Source organism: Lepus europaeus, chromosome 18 (genome assembly GCF_033115175.1).
Source record: "Lepus europaeus isolate LE1 chromosome 18, mLepTim1.pri, whole genome shotgun sequence".
Taxonomy (NCBI): domain Eukaryota; kingdom Metazoa; phylum Chordata; class Mammalia; order Lagomorpha; family Leporidae; genus Lepus; species Lepus europaeus.
In genome coordinates this window covers 10,727,490-10,748,612 of record NC_084844.1, presented here as the reverse complement: position 1 = coordinate 10,748,612, position 21,123 = coordinate 10,727,490, and the positions used below count along the sequence as shown (strand labels likewise).

The 21,123-nt window shown below is 38.4% G+C and overlaps 1 protein-coding gene across 4 annotated transcripts in view; it reads right to left on the bottom strand.

Annotated features, from left to right (window-relative positions):
* Positions 1-21,123, bottom strand: part of ABCA6 (ATP binding cassette subfamily A member 6) — a 104,353-nt gene that overhangs the window by 43,682 nt on the left and 39,548 nt on the right. For 3 of the 4 annotated variants that reach the window (XM_062175532.1, XM_062175535.1, XM_062175534.1), the window contains 13 exons: positions 20,883-21,056; positions 20,547-20,660; positions 12,920-13,039; positions 10,315-10,392; positions 9,076-9,167; positions 7,472-7,592; positions 6,796-6,913; positions 5,230-5,321; positions 4,344-4,522; positions 3,514-3,589; positions 3,344-3,438; positions 972-1,091; positions 638-778 (listed from right to left, as the gene is read on the bottom strand). In XM_062175532.1, coding sequence (XP_062031516.1) covers positions 638-778; positions 972-1,091; positions 3,344-3,438; positions 3,514-3,589; positions 4,344-4,522; positions 5,230-5,321; positions 6,796-6,913; positions 7,472-7,592; positions 9,076-9,167; positions 10,315-10,392; positions 12,920-13,039; positions 20,547-20,660; positions 20,883-21,056 — 1,520 coding nt within the window. The remainder of the gene's footprint in view (positions 1-637; positions 779-971; positions 1,092-3,343; positions 3,439-3,513; positions 3,590-4,343; positions 4,523-5,229; positions 5,322-6,795; positions 6,914-7,471; positions 7,593-9,075; positions 9,168-10,314; positions 10,393-12,919; positions 13,040-20,546; positions 20,661-20,882; positions 21,057-21,123) is intronic. The other variant, XM_062175536.1, reaches the window with a different exon arrangement.

Here is a 21,123-nt window from a genome sequence, read left to right as displayed (position 1 = left end):
TAGTAATGAGTTATATGGCTGGCAAATGCCTCATAATTCTATTACATTTACATTGGGCTGAAATGGAAATAGCAGGTGAGTCCTGTTTCTTTGATGAGCTTACCTCTCTAAGGAATTTCAAATTCACTCCCTAGTCCACTTCCATGCCCTCACTCCAATAATTTGCACACACACACACACACACTCACTTTTTTGTTCGCCATTTTGAAGCATCAAGAGGAGACTTTGATAATCTCAATTGCTATTTTTTCCTATGAATGCAAGGCATCTACTTTAAACACATCTTTAAATTTAAAATATTTATGTGTTTTAAATATTTGTGGAGTGGCCAGAGGGGATGCCATAAGTTCCATTGTAGTTCTGCATACGTCCAGCCCATCTAAAGTTCCTTCCCCCCAACTGTTTCAAGGAAAAGCCCCAGATGCTATGAAGGATACCCCTGGGCTACTCAGTTCCCTGGGGATAGAGCTTCCAGGGTAGCTCCCAATCTCTGAGAATCTAAAAACTCAACAAATCAGTTTTTGAGATTCCTAACTTTCATGTTGAAGTCAAATCATCATGAAGCCATCACAGAACAAAAAGGGAATTGCTGAAGGGGTAAAACTTACATATTTCTACACAATTAAAGATTTTTCACCTTTCTTGCTGTACAGCCTGTGGGAAAAGCTTCAAAATCTCCTTGTGGACCAACGTCACTTGAGCAGCTTCTTTCACTTTCAGTTTTAGAATATAATCCTGGCCAAATTTTCTTTTCAGATGTTCAACGGAGCCAATGCATCTATGGACAGGGAAGACATGTCAGAAAATGGGTGCCCTTCATTTTTTGGCTGTTATTCTTAAATTTCAATTGTAGAGAAAAGGTATCATAGAGAAAGCCAAATGGAAGGCTCTAGCTGCTCAAGGTTAGTGTTCCCTTTCCACAGGAAATGCCCATTTTGGGCGTCAAGTGCAAGCTCAGGAGAGACACCCACCTCAGCCTTCCAGACACCATGATTGCCAGGCGGTCACACAGCGCCTCAGCCTCAGCCAGGTAGTGGGTGGTCAAGAGAATACCCTTTTCTGTGTTTTTTACAGCTGCCTGGATTACTTGCCTGACATGAGGCAGGAAAATAACAGTGTTTAAGACAAAACATGAAGAACAGCAACAAAAATAGAGATATGGAGAAATAAATTCATAGATAAAATACATGAATCATATTCAGATTCTAATTCAAAACACCATAGATATATGAATACAATGGTACTTTTAAAAGTTAATGGAAAATGGAATAAAAGTTAATGGAAAATGGAATTAAAAGATAGAACACACTGAGACAAGCATTTGGCCTAGAGACTAAGAAATTAGCTAGAATGCCCATGTCCCGTATCAGAGTACCTGGGTTTAACTCCAGGCTGAGCTCCTGTTTCTAGCTTCCTGCTAATGCACACCCTGAGAGGTAGCAGTGATGGTTCAAGTAGTAGTATTCCTGCCACCCATGTGGGAGATCTGGGTGAGTTCCCAGCTCCCAGTCCAATCCAGACTCAGGCATTGTGAACATATGGGGAGTAAACCAGTAGCTGGAAGTGCAAGCACTCTCTCCCTTTCCTTCTCTCTCTCTTTTAAATAAATAAAAGGTAGCACCCAATTTCCATGAACCTTTTAAAGACTCCCTTGTCCTTACTAGGATTTTTTTTTTAGTTTATTTACTTTTTGTATTTATTTGGATGGTATAGTAAGAAAGAGAGAGATAATCTCCTATCTGCTGATTCTTTCCCCAGATGCCTACAAGAGCTGGTGTTGGACCAAACAGAAAGCAGGAACCAGGAAACCTATCTGGATCTCCCAAGTAGGTGGAAGGGACTCAAGAATTAGAGCCATCACCTGCCGTCTCCAGGGTGTGCATTAGCAAGAAGCTGGATAAGAATGGCAGTTGGACTAGAACTCAGGCACTCTGAAATGGGATGCTGGCACCTCAAATTGCAATTTAACCTACTGTGCCACAGTGCCCACCTTTGACTGGGCTTTTGACACCTCAAAGAAAAATTTTAAATATTTTTAGATGAGCTAGTGGTATTGTGATCATGTTAAGAAAGAAAATTCTTTATATTTTGGAAATACTATCTGAAATGTTAATAAGTAAAAGGATATATTGCTTAACATTTCCTTCAAACTAACTGGAGGGTGGGAAAGGAAGTTGGTGGAGGCATGGATGAAATAAGTTAGCTTTCTATTGATAACTATTGAAAGTGGGTGATAGTTAATACTCTTTGCATTTGTATTTGATTGCTATAGTAAAGTTTTGATAAAAAAATGTGAGCTATGTTGAACACTCATATGAAATGACACTGAGATTCCATTAGTCTGAAGAGTTATTTGTAGATAAGGAAGTAAGATCCCGGGACTGGAATTGTGGCATTGCTGATACAGCTTATGCCACTGGTGAGTGAGATGCCAACATCCCATATAGATACTAGTTGGTGTCCTGGCTGCTCCACTTCTGATTCAGCTTCTTGCTAATAGCCTGGGAAAAGCAGTGGAAGATAGCCCCTGCTATTCATGTGAGAGACCTGGATGAAGCTCCTGGCTCCTGGCTTTGTCCCTATCTCTCCATTTCTCTCTGCAACTCTGACTTTTGAAAAAAAAAAAAAAAAAAGAAGGGCCAGCAGTGTGGTGTGATGTAGTGGGTAAAACTGCCGCCTGCCACACCAGCATCCCATGTGGGTGCTAGTTCAAGACCAGGCTGCTCCACTTCCCACCCAGAGCCCTGCTAATGTGCCTGGGAAAGCAGCAGAAGATGGAGTAAGTACTTGAGACCCTGTACCCACGTGTGAGATATGGAAGAAACTCCTGACTCCTGGCTTCTGCCTGGCCCAGCCCCAGCTGTTGTGGCCATTTGGGGAGTAAACCAGTGGTTCGAAGATTTCTCTTTCTGTCTGTGTAACTCTGACTTTGAAATAAATAAATGAATCTTTTAAGAAAAGAAAGTAAGTTACCACAAAAACAAAATTGGATAAGCAAATTTGACAGATTAAGTGAAAAGGAAGAAAAGAAAATGAGCAAATATGTCAGATAAGTATCTCTAAGAAAAAGGGTAGAGTGAAAAATGGAAACGGTTACAGATATCTCAATAAGTAAAAGGAACTAAAACTCAAATACAATACTTAGGGTTTTTTAAAAATCCAGAGTACCTTACAAATATGATCCACATTTGATATTATATAAAGATTTGTTTTCCTAATATTATGAATTATCTCCCCTGAATCATGAACCAACATAAATGAGGGCTGATCTTCCAAAATCAGTTTTAAAAAGCAAGTTTATGTAACATTTATGCTTGTAGTTCTGAGTTATAATAATGCTTACCACATTTGCTGCTGCCCTGTTGGATCCATGCCTGTAGACGGTTCATCCAGAAGCAGAACAGGTGAATCTCCCAGAATGCTTAGCACAAAACACAGCTGAAACATAGAGAAATACCCCATTGGCAACCATGTGAAATCAGCCAACAGAAGAGCATCAAATACCACACATACCTTTCTAGTGATTCCTGCTGTTAACTTCTGCACTGGAACATTCAGCTGCTCATGCAGATTGAACGCATTCACTAACCTGCGAGAGGACAGGATGAGCAGACCAAGTCAAGAGAGGATTTCTGGGAAATGCATGCACACAGAACTGTAGCTAAGAGAAGCTTGGCAGAACTATCCTCAAAACCGTAACTTGCAATAAAAGGAAAACTATTGATTTTGGAACATGAAATATTTTTTTTTTGGACAGGCAGGGTGGACAGTGAGAGAGAGAGACAGAGAGAAAGGTCTTCCTTTGCCGTTGGTTCACCCTCCAAGGGCCAGGAGCCAGGTGCTTCTCCTGGTCTCCCATGCAGGTGCAGGGCCCAAGCACTTGGGCCATCCTCCTCTGCACTCCCGGGCCACAGCAGAGAGCTGGACTGGAAGAGGGGCAACCAGGACAGAATCCGGCGCCCCGACCAGGACTAGAACCCGGTGTGCCAGCGCCGCAAGGCGGAGGATTAGCCTATTGAGCTGCGGCGCCGGCCGGGAACATGAAATATTTTTTACCTCATAGTAAGTTGTTAAGAAAAGCTAGAATTCTGAATAAGAAACTGAAATGGATGGTTGTTCATAATTATCCATTCACTTATTCCTTACTGATTATTTTATACCTTCTTTTTTTAAAATAAATCCTTTCTTCAGGGATGCAGGAAATCAGATCTTGTCCTCTACTGCTGTTTTACCATCAGTGCTTTTCAAAGGCAGGCATGTCATTTCTACTCTCTGTTCTTTATCAGAAAGTCAATCGTCATAGCACACCCTCCCGTCTGGAGAGACACACAACTCCTCCGTACCGATAAATGGCTATGGCAGCATCCCCTTTCTTCAGGCCTTTCACAGCCGCGTACAACTCCAGATGTTCCTTCAGGGTCAGGAAGGGCCACAGCACATTCTCCTGAGGGCAGTACCCCAAGAACGTGACCATGCCTTCTCCTAGGTGACTCCCAACTGAAGTGCATCCTTTCAGTTCCACCTACAAAAGGTAAAGGACTTCATTGTTTAAAGAAGCTGACATACAGCTAAGAAATGCCAAAATTGTATAAGCATCAAAGAGAGGTTGCAAAAATTGTTTCACGTACTATAGAAAATGATTTCACCACTAATATAAAAAACATAGTCTTACAGGAGAGGGGGAAAGACCTAACATGCTCAAGTGATTCCTAAGAAATTGTGATGAGTGACTGGCACTGTGGCATAGCGGGTTAAACCTCAGCCTGCAATGCTGGCATCTCATATGGGTGTCGGTTTGAGATCGATGACTCTGCTTCTGATCCAGCTCCCTATTGGTGCACCTGGGACAGCATCAGAGGAAGGTCCAAGTACTTGGGCCAATGAACTCACTTGGGAGATCTGGAAGAAGCTCCAGGTTCCTGGCTTCAGTCTGGCCCAACCCTGGCCATTGTGACCAATTGGGGAGTGAAACAATGGATGGAAGATATCTTTCTCTCTAGCTCTCTTTCTCTCTCTTCTCCTCTATTTTTAATTCTGCCTTTCAAATAAATAAAAAATTAAATTTAATAAATAAATGAGAAATTGTGATGAGTAAAAGGTCCATGGTTCCTGCTGGCCATTCAATTCCTGTTATAACACTTGATAAATTTACCCAAGACAAAAAATATATAGCATTGCAGAGATACAATGTATAGTTATCATGGAAATTGTTTTTTAATTTTTCACTACCTCTCCAGCTGTTGGCTTTGTGATTCCAGATATCATTCTAATAGATGAACTTTTACCAGCGCCATTGGGTCCTAGTAATCCCAAAATTTCACCTGAAAGAAAGAATCTGACTTTCAATAATGGGGAAAAATTTTGATTAACATAAACCTGATACTTCATGAAATCTTCTGAGATTTGTGTACCCTTCAATTAGTATCATTTAAAAATTTGTATCATATATGCAACTCATGTCAGCAAAACATATTCTTTATTATTATAATTAGACAAAATATTAATGAAAAGTTTATGGGTTTGAGTTCAATCTATTTCCCCCCAGATTTCTCATATTAGTTAAAAATACACCCAAACTGTTTTCTATAGTAGTTGGCTGATGTGTTGAGCATATATATTAGCATGTTTCGCATAGTTAATGGGCAAATAGAATTAAAAGACATTGCAGGGTGGCCATTTAGCCTAGTGGCTAAGACACCAATTAAGACTTCTACATCTCACATCAGAATAGCTGGTTTCCATACCTGGCTCTGGCTCCTGACTGCACCTTCCTGCTAATGTGGGCCCAGGGAGACAGCAGTTAAATTCCTGCCACCCATGTGGGAGCCTGGACTGAGTTACTAGCTCAAGGCTTTGGTCCTTAGGCATTTGGGGAGTAAATAAGTAGATGAAAGCTCTATGTCACTCTCTTTCTGTATATGTGTACCTCTGTACCTCTGTGTATATACACACACATTAATTTTAGGAAAGATAATACATACTTTCCATGAACTTTTTGAAGATCGCTCATAGAAATGATTCCTAAACCTGGAAACTTAAGGACATTTTCTTCATCTCAAATTCATCCAAGCTATCATGATCTTTCATCTCAACGGATCTTAACTTGCCCCTCAGCCCGAATTCACAAACATATAGTATGCAGTCTACTCTTAATATAAATTAAACGATGATGAAAGCCTGCCTAAAACCTTCAGTTTACTGGCATTCTGGTAACTCCTTGCTGTTTTAAAAAAGAAAACTGTACCTAACCTGGCCCTTCCCATCTCTTTGATAACATCCGTTCCGTTTACAGAAGCACCCACTGGTCTCTGGGTTGTGATTCATTCTAAACACGTTGTTGTGTCTGAATCCTGGCCTTTGCTGTTTCCTCTGCCCTGTTGTTCATATCTTTTGATGCTTCGTGACCATCAGCTTGTTACCCAGAGTATTGTTTAGGTGTCACTGATCAAGAGAGGCCTTCCCTGACCCCAACTGAGTGTAGCTTCAAGTCATTCATGTCATTTCACACATTCTAATGTTTCACAAAGAATTTATAATTAATATATGGTGTTTTTCTCACTAAGACATTTTACTTATAGATTGTTCCCCACTTCTAGAATGTGAAATTCATGAGGATGGGAACTTTGCCTATTTTCTTCCTGTCTCTTTAGAGCCTAAGCTAGTTCCTGGAACAATTAAAAAATAGGCATATTGGATGAATGAATGACAGAAGGAGCAAGCAAATAAAATGGTGCCTATAATATACTCAATGGGTATTTCTAAAAATAATGGTCGATTTAAAATAGAATTACAAACCTTTTTTAACACAGAAAGAGATATTTCTTACTGCTATTTTCTTCTTCCTCCTTGAACAGCAGTTTTTCTTCTGACATTCATATTCTTTGTGTAGACAGCTGGCAAGTATGACTGGTTTCTAGAAGAGACAATGGAAAGATTTTTCTCATAAGATCCATAAACTCTGCATTCTTATGTTTTCCTTTCTTATATCACAAACCAAAGTATATTTTGTGTTCCAAGTAGTCTGTATTGCTTGTTTAAAATATAATATGCATTCATTGATGTAGACAATATTTCTTGCTTCTAAATTGACTGAGAAAACAACACACTTCATTAGAAGCCAGCATATTGTACCAGAAGAGAATTGGATGAGCTCATGGAAACATTTTGGTACCTAAATTAAATAATTTCTGTCTATCATTTTATAACAAATACTACTTAAATTCTTCAATTTATGCTATACATACATACATACATATATATATAGATTTTAAAACCATAGTTCTAATTATCAAAACCTATTTTTCTCAGAATGTGTTCTTTCAGCTTCATGGATGCTTCAAAGAAGTGCTTGTATATTTAAAGATTGCAAAAATGTACCAAACTTTCAAAATGAAAGCCAGAATGTCTGACTCCACTATTGATAGTTCTTGGATACGCCCATTAACATCTAATGTGTCATGTGCTTTTCTACCTCATCTAATTTTGAAGTGGTCAGAGCAGTTGCTGTTCTTAATCTTTCTGCTTGAACATCTTCATCTTCATCTACAGTTTCTTCTGGATTCGGTCGGGCATCTCTACTTTGGGGGAAAATTCTGTGAAGAAAATGAAATATTACATGTAGTTTTGTAGTTGTCAAAGAGATATAAAAAATGCATTTCTGTGGTTTTACCATTGCCCTTCGTTTCAATAAACTGTTCCTGAAGATGATGACTCTGTCAATGTGACTTCTCTTTTTTTCTGAGAATGTCTACCTCACTAGCCACAATCTTTCTTGGAATTGCTGCCCTCCCCATAAGTGTTTCTGACCCTTTCAAATCTGTCAGCACGCACTGCTCCTTAAACTGATCTTCTGTATATAAAGAGAATTGAAAATGAATCTTGATGTGAATGGAAGGGGAGAGGGAGAGGGAAAGGGGAGGGTTGCGGGTGGGAGGGAAGTTATGGGAGGGGGGAAGCCATTGTAACACATAAGCTGTACTTTGGAAATTTATATTCATTAAATAAGAGTTAAAAAAATTTACACACACACACACACACAAGCTTTAGTTTTTAAGCAACAAACTGTAAATATATTTGGATGGTACTATTATATACAGAGATAACCCAGATAATCCAAAAACAAATACAAACTAATAAGAGAATTAAGCAAGGTTATCAGGTATTGGATCAATGCATACAATTGAGAAATGTATACAATTGGTACATTGCTATGTACCAATGAGAAACAAATAGGAAACAACTTTAAAAGACAAAATACAGACTAGGAAATGAAATTCATAAGAGAAATGGGATAAGGAAGAATTAATCTATGTAATATCTTCATTTTTTAAAAAAAAAGTATATTAGCATATAATGCCTAACAGTTTGTTTAACAGAACACTGTATTTACAGCAAAACTGACACACACAGACTCCTTCTCCCTCCCTCTCTTCCTCCGTCCCTCTCTCCCTCCCTCCATTCCTGTCTTTATTTCCTTCCTCCTTTCTATCTATCCCTTCCTCCTTTCTTTCCCTTTCTCTATTTCTGTCTTCCTTCTTTCCTCCCTACCTTCCTTTTTTCCCTCCCTTCCTTTCCTCCTTCTCTCCCTCTCTTCCCCTCTTCCTTCTAGCTTAGTTTTACTCAAATTGATGTCTTCCAGTTCTAACATTCTGCTGCTCTTTCCTCTTCCCATGCTCACAGCAATCCCCTTTTAACCACATCAAATATTTGTTTTAACATCTTTACTGCTGATCTGTCCTAGAGTATCTCTACTTATGAAATATTCTGAATTATGTTGCTATACCAATTCCATCCCATCTTCTGGTCAATGCATAACCACCTTGGATGGGAGACTGGCATACTCAAGTGCTTACTAAATTTCAAGAAACTTGAAACTTACCTTAACTTCTTAATGGCAGAACTCTGCCTGAGAGTCCTACGTTATTTCTTAACAATAAATATTTCACTGCCCATAGCGACAATCATTGTGTTGCTTATATTATAAATATAAATCTATATTAACATGTTGATAGTTAAAGCCACTATCCAAGAACATTAAAATATAGTATTAAACATGAAATTAAATTTTATCCTGACCTGAAAATAGGATCCATTTGTATTACTTTCTTTCCACATTTTAGTTCCAGGCATCTTAGAACAAAAATTAATATCAAAACCTGAAGGTAGGGCTATAAGCAAAAAAAAAAAAAAAAAAAAAAAGTTTTATTTAGGCATAACTTCACAAATAAAATTTAAACATTTGAGTAAAATTGGTGGTATTTTATCTTCATATAGAATAATTATAAATTATGGGAGATAGCTAGCTAGACAGTCACAATCCAGAAGAGTGGAACTTGTCTCCTTTTGTCTCTCACAACTCATATTCAATCTGTCAGTAAACTATATCTGCAATGTATCTATAACCCAACTACTTCTCACCCCTAGTTGAGCTAATGTCACTCAGGGCCAGGTCATTCTAATTTCTCACCTATATTATCACATACATTCCTACCTGATCTCCCCTGTTCCTCTTGCTCTAAACAACTACTTTCACACATCACAATAACCAGAGATTCTCTTTTAATAAATGTCTGGTCCTACCACTTGGCTTAAAACTTGCCAATGATTCTCCATGAACCAAAGTATAGTCAAAGTCCTTAGAACGACCAAGAAAGCTCTGTATAGCCCCTTATCCAACTCTGCTTTGACCATCTCTCCTGTTACTCTCCCCCTTGCCCACTCTGCCACAATTGGCCCTGTCTTCTGGCTGCCATTGGAACAAATAAGGGTCAGCCTTGCAACCTGCTACTACAATGCTCTTTTCCAAGCCTTTCTTGCCCACCAAGCTAACATGTTATTATTATTTACTTAGTTTGTTGTCTGTTTCTTTCTATTAGCATATAAACTTTGTGAAGGCAAGGAGTTTTGTTTCAATTTACTCCTATTTCTACAAAAGCACTGATACACAGTATTCAAAGACAGAAGTTTTCCCAGCATAAATATGACAATACAACCATTTTTCCTTTTATTTGATGCTTGCCTTTTATCTATAATTCAAAAGATTTGTTACATTTTATTTGTAATATTTTTACAAGCTCTCTCAAATTTAGAGGGAGGGCAGTAAAAGGATAATTAATTTTATATTGAATTCTTGACTTACACAGTCAATTTATACAGATAAAAACTAACTCTAGGATTAATGTCTGAATATAAGTGTTTGATCCAAGACTGAATTAAAACACTTTCAAAGTTGCCACACTTCAGGTAAAATCAAATAGTTTTACTAAATGATACTCATCCAAAAGAATATTGGTAGAGGTAGAGAGGACTTCTTACTATCAGGCATACTAGAAGATAAACTTCAGTAAGTTCAAATTCTGAATCATTATTTTCATTATAGAACTCATGTGATATCTGAAAAGACAAAAGATATTGGATAAATAAAAATTCATCAGCTTTATGATTTGCATTTAGATAATGCCAAATTTCACATATTGACTATTTCCCTTAGTAAGCTCAACCCCTTTATGTAAACTAAAGAGAAAGTAATTTCCTACTGAGAACAAGAGCCTGCCACTCAACTCTCTGTCTCTCAACAAGCAGATAACACATGTCTGTTCATTTCCTCCAGTTTTTTTTCTTTTGGCTTTAACATTTGCTGAAAGTCTTGAAAGAATAGCAGAGAGAGGTTCTGGCATTGTAATAACATCTAGGGTTCAAATGGCACTGAGGCTCACTAGTCTAATCCTCTGCCTGCGGTGCTGGCACTCCAGGTTCTAGTCCCGGTTGCTCCTCTTCCAGTCCAGCTCTCTGCCATGGCCCGGGAAGGCAGTGAAGGATGGCCCAAGTGCTTGGGCCCTGCACCCACATGGGAGACCAGGAGGAAGCACCTGGCTCCTGGCTTCAGATCAGCGCAGCGTGCCAGCCGTAGCGGCCATTTGGGGGGTGAACCAATGGAAAGAAGACCTTTCTCTCTGTCTCTCTCTTTCTCACTGTCTAACTCTGCCTGTCAAAAAAAGAAAAAAAAAAAAAAGAATATCTGTTCTAAGTGTCCCACACAAGCCTTTTTGAGGTCCTCTTTTCTCCAAAGATGACTATTTTCCTGTCATAACAATTAGTCGCATAATGTTATTCTTTCTTAATCTTTTTTTTTTTTCAGAAATTAGCACTTTCTCCCTAAATAATGTGACAGATCCATTTTAATGTATTTAAGTTTGCAGGAATACTTATAGGAAGAAAATTCTTGAAGCAAAGTGATGAGTGAATCAAGAATCTCAGGCATTTATTAGTCTATTAGTCAATGGGATAGTACATTTGTAGATGAGAAGCTTTCTAACAATTCATTAAGAATACAAACAATTAAGGAACCCTCCCCACTTTCTTTAAAGCCATTTTACCTTGGATGATACAGAGCCCCAAAAAGTGTATTCTCCACTGCAGTATACTGCCCTGGCCTCACCATACACTTCTATCCACTTGAACCACATTTTATTTTCTTTCACGCTTCCTAGTCTTTCCTAGTTTTATGCCTTTGTTTCCCTCTGCCAAACATACTTACTTCCCGTCCCACTCTCCCACCAATCAATTATTACTTATCCTTTAGGAAACTATTTTTTTTTAAAGCTTTTTTTTTTTTTTTTTAAGATAGGCAGAGTGGACAGTGAGAGAGAGAGAGACAGAGAGAAAGGTCTTCCTTTGCCGTTGGTTCACCCTCCAATGGCCACTGCGGCTGGCGCGCTGCGGCCAGCGCACCGCGCTGATCCGATAGCAGGAGCCAGATGCTTCTCCTGGTCTCCCATGGGGTGCAGGGCCCAAGCACTTGGGCCATCCTCCTCTGCACTCCCTGGCCACAGCAGAGAGCTGGCCTGGAAGAGGGGCAACCGGGACAGAATCCGGAGCCCCGACTGGAACTAGAACCTGGTGTGCCAGCGCTGCAAGGCTAGGAAACTATTTAAACATCACTTCCCCAGAAGATTTCTCTGAATCTCTGGAACACATCAGCTTGATACTTTGCCCTTCTCCTTAGTAATCTTTAAAATCTTTGCATTGACTGACTTGAGGTTGGTCTGCCTTTGTCATTTTTATTCTCTGAGCTTGGAAAGGTGAAAGGAAGGAGTGGGCTATCTTCTTCATCAGGTTTCCCTAATTACTAACACAGTGACCAATACAGAACAATGTTTAATGTGTATTTTTGAATGATTGAATAGAATTATTCATGACTTTACCCTCATAGTAGATAATGAATATTTCTTGAAATAAACATTTTTTTTCAATATGGCATCAGATTTGAATAGTATTTGATAGTGCCAGTATTCTGTAAAGTGCATAGGGAAAAGCTATTACAACAACTTTGTTGAGTTCAGTTTTTATGCAATAGAATTTATCCACTTTAAGTGTACAATTCAAGGATGTTAATAATTTTGCAGAGCTGTACCAAAGATCTCAATTCAATGTTAGAACATTTTTTTTTTTGACAGGTAGAGTTAGACAGTGAGAGAGAGAGACAGAGAGAAAGGTCTTCCTTTTTCTGTTGGTTCACCCCCCAAATGGCTGCTATGGCCAGCACTGCACCGATCCGAAGCCAGGAGCCAGGTGCTTCCTCCAGGTCTCTCATGTAGGTGCAGGGCCCAAGCACTTGGGCCATCCTCCACTGCACTCCTGGGCCACAGCAGAGAGCTGGACTGGAAGAAGAGCAACCGGGACAGAATCCGGTGCCCCAACCGGGACTAGAATCTGGAGTGCCAGCGCCGCAGGCAGAGGATTAGCCTAGTGAGCCACGGCTCCTGTCTAGAACATTTAATAACCCCCCAAATATCCCTCATGCTCATTTGCTATCACTCTCTATTCTCATCAATCTACTTTCTATCTTTATAAACCTGAGCAAAATACATTAACAGATTACCTAGCCAATGTTAATGACATAGTTGGTAACATTCCTTACCTTTACCAAAACCACTAGAAATCCACACAGGGTAGCAGGAGGAAATAATATCATGCTGGTAATCATTTCAGTTATATATAAGTCATAGACTGAAAAGATGTTGAGCGTCATGATAAAGACCTTCAAGGCAAGTTCAAAAATACTGCATCAGACATACTCAGTCTATTGATATTTGAAAAAAGCATTTTAAGATATAAGTATTCTTATGCATTTCATAACTTTTCCATATAACCACCCACATGGCCATCACAATTTCCCCTTTTAAAGAGAGGAAGTGGTAAGGGGCTTTTGTTAATAAAATCATGCATGGTCTTTAGTTCCTCAATAGAAAATTCTTAATAGATAAACAGATCGGAGATTAAGGTGAAAGCTAAAATGACTAAATAGATTTCCCAACAGTTATTTATTAAATTCAATCCATGATAATGGGGAAAAAAGAGGAAATACCTTCTTAATATATAAAAACCTGCACATGTTGAAATTTACATGGCAGTTATTTTTTAAGTTAGTAAACTTATTATTGCTTTTGCTGTATTCTGTTAAGTTTTGATATGTTGTATTGTCATCTTCATTTGTTTCAGAAATTTTTGATTTCTTCAATGATCCACTGTTCATTCAGGAGCATGTTGTTGAGTCTCCAGGAGTTTGCATATGTTCTAGAGATTCCTGAGTTACTGATTTCCGGCTTTATTCCATTGTGGTCTGAGAAGATGCATGGTATGATTTTGATTTTTTTGAATTTGCTGAGACTTGCTTTATGGCCTAGCATGTGGTCAATCCTAGAGGTTACACGCACTCTTGAGAAAAATGTGTATTTTGCAACTATGAAAAGTTCTATAGGTATCTGTTAGGTCCATTTGGTCTATAGTGTCGATTAACTCTCCGATTTCCTTGTTGATTTTCTGTCTGGCTGATTTGTCCGTTGTTGAAAATTGGGTACTGAAATTCCCCATTACTATTGTATTTGAGTCTACGTCTCCTTTAAATTCCTTAACATTTCTTTTAAATAGCCAGTTGTCCTGTAATTAGGTTCATATACATTTATAATAGTTATATCTTCCTGTTGAATTGATCCCTTAATTATTACATGGTGTCCTTCTATGTCTTTTTAACAGTTTTTGTGTTAAAGTCCATTTTGTCTGATATTAAGATGGCTACACCAGTGTGGTTTTTTTTTTTTTTTTTTGGTTTCTGTTAGTATGGAATATCTTTTTCCATCCTTTCACTTTTAGTCTACATGCATCTTTGTTAGTGAGATGTGTTCTTGTAGATAGCAGATAGATGGTTTTTTTAATCCATTCAGCCAGTATGTTTATTTTAACTGGAGAGTTAAGGCTATTTACATTAAAGGTTACTATTGATAAGTAATGACTTTGCTCTGCCATTTTCCCATAAAAATCCTATTTTTTACTTTGGATTTCCTTTGTACCTTTCCTTGGAGATCTTCTTCCTTTACCTTCTTCCGTAGTGATGACCATGTTTCTGTGTTTCTGTGTGCAGCACATCCTTAAGCATCTTCTGCAGGGCTGGGTGGGTGGGGACAAATTCTTTCATTTTCTGTTTGTTATGGAAAGTCTTTATTGCACCTTCATTCATAAATGAGAGCTTTCCATGCAGCGTACCGTATTCTGGGTTGACAGTTTTTTTCTCTTAAGTCTTGGACTATATCTCACCATTCTCTCCTAGCCTATAGGGTTTCTAATGAGAAGTCTGTTGTGAGTCTAACTGGAGATCTTCTGAAAGTAATCTGGCATTTCTCTTGTGCACATTTTAGAATTTTCTTTATATTTTACTGTGGAGAGTTTGATTACAATGTGTTGTGGTGAAGATCTTTTCTAGTCATGTCTATTAGGCATTCTATATGCTTCCTGTACTTGGATGTCCCTTTCTTTCTCTGAACTGGAGAAATTTTCCGTTATTATTTCACTAAAAAAGGCCTTCTAATCATTTCTCTCTTTCCAGAACTTCAGGAACTCCTAGAACTCATATGTTGGGTAATTTGATAGTATCTTGTTAATTCCAAACAGTGTTTTTTAGTTTTCTAATTTCTTCTTGTATTTGGTCTGACTGTATAATTTCTTGTGCTTTGTCTTCTAAGTCAGATATTCTTTCTTCTGCTTCATTGATTCTGTTGTTAAGGCTTTCCACTATATTTTTTATTTGTTCTATGAATTCTTCATTTCTGAGATTTCATTTTGATTTCTCTTTAAGATGGCAATTTTGTGGGTGAAATTTTCCTTCATGTCATGTATGGATTTCATTAGTTTGTGCATTGGTTTCTGATTACTTCTAAGTAATCCTATGATCAATGTTTTGAATTTCATTTCTGGCATTTCTTCAATCTTATCATCTTTACAATCTAGTACTGAAGTGTTGTGTTCTTTTGGGGGTGTCATATTGTCTTCCTTATTCTTGTTTCTTGAACTGGTGCATTTGTTATTTGGCATTTCTGGAGATACTCATTGGTTTTTCACTGTGGTGGATTTTATCTTTGGAGTATGTCTGGCTGAATTAGTGGAGTATCTGTTTTCAGGGAATAACTAGAAGAATGTGGTAGGTGTGGCCAGGGATCTCTGTTCAGTGCTCCAAGGTGGAGGGCTTATCTGAGGTGTACCCAGGTTTGGCATGATAAATTTCTTTCTTTTTTTTTTTTTTTATCAGAGGGGAAGTTTCTTCTTGTCTTTGGTGTAGACTCAGCCGAGCTCCTCTCCTTGATGGAGACCATTGCTCAGGCACTAGCCTCAGTGAGTATATTATTCGTCTACTCTGCCACAAGGATCACACAAAGGATCTGTGCAGTCCTCAGAGCAAGCTCAGATTCCCATGCAACGTTCCTCGCCAGGTAACCAGGAAGCCCTGTTCAGGTGGAGCCTCCCACAGTGACTGCCCAATGTCCCAGCCACACTCTGAGTCCTTCCACAAAACCTCAGTGTTTTCATAGTCCAGGCCCACAAGCCTCCCATAGTCAAGAGCACCCAGTCCCCTGTCTGTTCGCCCTACCAGACTCAGGATTCTCCACTTGGCTCATTGCTGGGCACAAACATGAACTGGCGCATCTGTTATGTATGTCCAAAATAGTGCCTGCTCTCTGTCAGCTTGTTACATGATGGCTTTGCAGAATGACTGAGAAGAGAGAAAATGTGCCTCCCCTTTGTTTATTCGACTCTAGTTTGGCAGGTACACTATCCCCCAAGGGGCTTCAAGCCAGATTCCCTCTAGGCTCTTCTTGTAAATTTTTTGCCAGTGGCTTGGGCAGCTGAAGTCTGGTCTCATGTCTCTCTCCAATGCTGGTGTGGAGGCTCTTGGCTGCTGGGGTCCTAAGTTGTGTGCATCCTTGCCCTCCACATAGGTCCACTGTGTTCCTCCATTTTGTGTAGAGTTTCCTCTGCTGTTTTCTCCCTAACTGTTCCTGAGACTGCACTTTTTCCACTTTTTTTAAACTATATTCTCCTGAGCAGCAAGCTTCCTCCCAACTCCAGCATCTTAATCCAATCCCCCTGTTGGATCTTATTAATATGTTAATTATATAAAATAGTAAGAACCAAAACTGCTAAATTACATAAATGCCAGATATTAAGAATTTAGTATGAATTTTTTAATCTTCATAACAACTATTAAAGTAAATAGTATTATTATCCTTCTTTTTAGATATGAGAGACCTAGGGTTCAGAGATGTTAAATAATACCCTAAAACCAGTTACTAAGTGACAAGACTAGAATTCAAAACTTTGCATATGATTCCTAAGTCTGTAAGTTTTAATTTTATGTTTAAGTTTTTATTAAAATTGGAAATAGGACCAAAATCTATAACCAAGTATTCAGTAAGAACACAATAAGCATTTTAGATAGTATGTCCAATTTACAGTCTCTGCAATATCTCTGCCAATGTATTACACAATTTTCCACATACACATATTTTTGTTCTCATGGTTTACAAGATATACCTGTTTTTTATTCTATCTCCTATATCTGATAACCCTAAGTCCTTTATTTACATAGCTGACTCTTTATTCTAACAGGTCTCTAGGTTTCTACTTTCATGTTTTCACCCCTCTTTCCTCACCTACTAGAACAAGAGAAGATTACATTTAAAGGATATTCTAGAGTCCCATTTGCTAATATGTGGTGCTGTACACCCATCATCTATTACAATGGTTTGAAATATGACCTTCCTTATTAGATAGAGGTCAAAGGCATCTATGAAGTACAACGTTCTTCAGAATACAGAACTCCTTTGGACTCTAGAAACAAATGATTGACTGGCATTACTCAAACATTGCCTATACTGTCCTTCCAAAGAGATCACAGGATGACAACTGCACTGAACATCAACATATGAGGTATTCTGACACAGTATTCAGTGAGGAAAAAAAATCACCTATTTCCTAAGGCTACCGTAGTCTAACTTCATACTAGGTGTACGAAAATTAACAAATTCTTACAAACAAAAATCTATATTTAAGACAGAGTTATGTTATTTGTATTGAAAAAAATGTAAAGTTTAATAAAAACTTATTGAAGTCTCTGTGAAGATATGCAACTTGGAAGCATTTTAGCTTCATAAAATCAATATATGTTGATCAGCATGAGTTTTCAATCATTATTAGCAACCATGTTGCTATCTCATATTTTTTTAATTTTAATTTATTTTTATTTTTATTTTTTGACAGGCAGAGTTAGACAGTGAGAGAGAGAGAGAGAGAAAGCGAAAGGTCTTCCTTCTGTTGGTTCACCCCCCAAATGGCCGCCACGGCCTGCGCACTGCGCCAATCCGAAGCCAGGAGCCAAGTGTTTCCTCCTGGTCTCCCATGCGGGTGCAGGGCCCAAGCACTTGGGCCATCCTCCACTGCCTTCCCGGGCCACAGCAGAGAGCTGGACTGGAAGAGGAGCAACTGGGACAGAATCCGGTGCCCCAACAGGGACTAGAATCCGGGTGCCGGCGCCGCAGGCGGAGGATTAGCTAAGTGAGCGGCCGTGCCAGCCTACTACCTCATATTTTTTGACATTAGAAATGACATGAGGTCTGGGACCTCAAATTTATTCCTTAGTCTGTCACTAACTTTTCTGTGACCTTGATGTGGTTACTTGATTTTCCCCCTAAAATATTAGGTGACTTATATTAGATGATCCTGAATTTTTTTCAAGTCTGATATTCCACTTTATATAGATTCATTTCAGTGATGAAAAATTAAATACATGAATACACTGAACTAGATAAATATAAGAAAGACAATGGCAAATGATCAGATATTATAAAAACATGCTCTGTAACACTCTGGTATAATTTCATTCTTACATTTTGAAAAAAAGACTTTTTTTGTACATTATAGTTTGTTTCTGTATATTGGCTTTTGTCCCACCCACAGTAAGTTAAACATAATTGAAAACAAAAAAAAAGGTATTCAATCACATGTAGATATATTTGGATTTTAAAAAGAGTGTTTCAGAGTATCCTGTTTGATTTTCTGTATATTTATTTGCTATAGTTTATTATCTGAATTATCACATCAGTTCACAACCTAACAAAGAAAGGATTTATACATTCATGACTTTCCTTAGAAATAAAGTCCGATTCCTTCTTTTGTACATTATTCACTTGCTGTTATAACTGCAAGAGGAATAGATAACATGATAATGAAAATTCTGGTCTGTTTTCTACCACGTTTTGAAGGAAAGTTGATTTCATTGAATTCTCAGCTCTTATTTAAAAAATGGAGAATGACTTCTATTCTCTGAGCCATGAGATGAAAGCTATTGTTCTGGAAGTATCATACATTTCTTACATGCATATATTTAAATTCCTAGAATTTGACTGAGAAAATTCTGCCCACATTTTCCAAAGCAAAGCATAACTATAGAGCCTGCACCCCGCGGCCGGCGCCACGGCTCAATAGGCTAAACCTCCACCTTGCGGCACTGGCACACTGGGTTCTAGTCCCAGTCGGGGCACCGGATTCTGTCCGGGTTGCCCCTCTTCCAGGCCAGCTCTCTGCTGTGGCCAGGGAGTGCAGTGGAGGATGGCCCAAGTCCTTGGGCCCTGCACCTCATGGGAGACCAGGAGAAGCACCTGGCTCCTGCCATCGAATCAGCGCGGTGCGCCGGCCGCAGCGTGCTGGCTGCGGCGGCCATTGGAGGGTGAACCAACGGCAAAGGAAGACCTTTCTCTGTCTCTCTCTCTCTCACTGTCCACTCTGCCTGTCAAAAAAAAAAAAAAAGAGCCTGCACCCATGAGCAAATAATCTTTGCAAAGCTTCTCCACTGGAATCTGAAAGTTAGAGGGCTGAGTTGGGTTTTATCATCAATACGAATCCCCTCTCATCTGAGAGGTTGCCAAATCAATTCAAACTATATTCAGCTGATTTTTGACTTGACACACAGCAAAAATGTGTTACTCTAGGTATAGACTTGCCCCAGTTTGAATAATTTCCATGTAAGGAGAGTCAACACAAAGAGTGAGAGAAGCCATAGAAATAAGCAACCAGGATCAGGCTACTGGTTACTGAAGGCTGAAAGACAGTTATCAGGCAGAGCAGCTAACAGACAAGTCACTAGGACAGTTCTAGCATCACTTCAGCTGGTGATAACAGGCCTACCAACAACCACATTATCCAGTAACCCTGACATTACGTGGTCATCAATTGCAAGAAAACTGCCTTCAGAGTTGAAACTACCAGGAAACACATGGAGTGAACATGAAATTTTTGTTCAACTTTGCTAGATATATACAGGAGCATTGGCTGAAGAGAAAACAGGGGAATGTCAATAATACTCTTTCCTACTGACTGGTTCTGCCTATCTAGTATCTGGCATAACACTGAATAATGGAAGTTCATCTGTTGGCTTAACAAAAAGTTACCATGGAAAGTATACACGTAAAGGTCTTTGATGCAGTAGATTCTCAAGGCTGGCCTCAAAGACAATTTTCTGAGTGAAATACTCTGTAGTTCTTTCTGTAGCTTCTGCATTTAGATTGAATTGTGCTGATGATAGTAAGAGAGGCATTAATAGACATTATTTGGTGAATACAAAAGAATGCGACCTAGAGAAGCCAAATAAGAGTATTGCCCACTGAGGAACAAGAATAGCTATCAGCTGATCAGAAGAGTCCAAGACTAATTTTTTATAGAAGTCAGTGAGTAGTATCAGATATATTTTCTTAAAGATGATCTTTGGTTGGCTTTCTCTCATTATTTCAAGACCCCTACTCCAAGAGTTGGAAGTTGTTTTCTGGTTAGATTTTGGACTACCAATTGGGAATATCAACTTTTAAAGGTACACTGAAATGTACAACCTAAGACACTCTGGGTTTCCAAAGCTCACGTAAACATTTCCTGAAAACTGTTCTGTAATTTTGGACAAACTTTTTACTTTTATGTATATTTACTAATATAAACTGTGTGCTATTGTACACCTATACTTGGATTGTGATTCATTACATGAGGTCAGGTATAGAATTTACCACTTATGACATCATATTGGTACTCAAATATATTGGGATTTTGGGATTATGAATGCTTAACCTGTATTATTAATTTTCCCCATTGTTCAAGGTAAAAATGACTATATTTAACACTACATTGAATGTTTAAGAATAAGTATCTCTGTATTGCATGTATTTTTTACTTACAATATAGAAGCAAAACGACCAAAGTTCCCTATTTTTTCCCCTCTTGCGAAAAATAAATGAAATCACATATGTCAGGAAGACAAGAGATGCTCCATAACCAAATAAAAATGTAACCTGAAAAGAATGCAGATAATGCTATAATCAAGAAATGAAATATCTCAGAAAAGAATTAAATTACAAATATTTAAGAATATTTAACTGTGCATGCCCTTTTCAGGGTTTTTTGTTTTGGTTTATGACAAAATAAAAATGAAAACATCTTAATTATATAAAATGTCAATGTTAAAACTTATTACTAATTACTTAAAATTTGGTTTATGTTAATATGGTACTTACCAGAGCAAACACAGTTTGAGCTGAAATATGAATGTATGCCTTGTTTGCTATGTAAACAACTAAAAAAACTGGAAGGAGAATGAAACTGAGGAGATTGATATCCAGCAGAGCCTGCCCACACCAGTAAGCAGAAGGGTAGAGGCCAGAAATCCATAGCTGGGACTTGGCTTTCTTCTAATAAAAAAAAACACAGGACATATATGGATTAATTAAAAGATAAAGCCAAGACAAAAACTTTGGA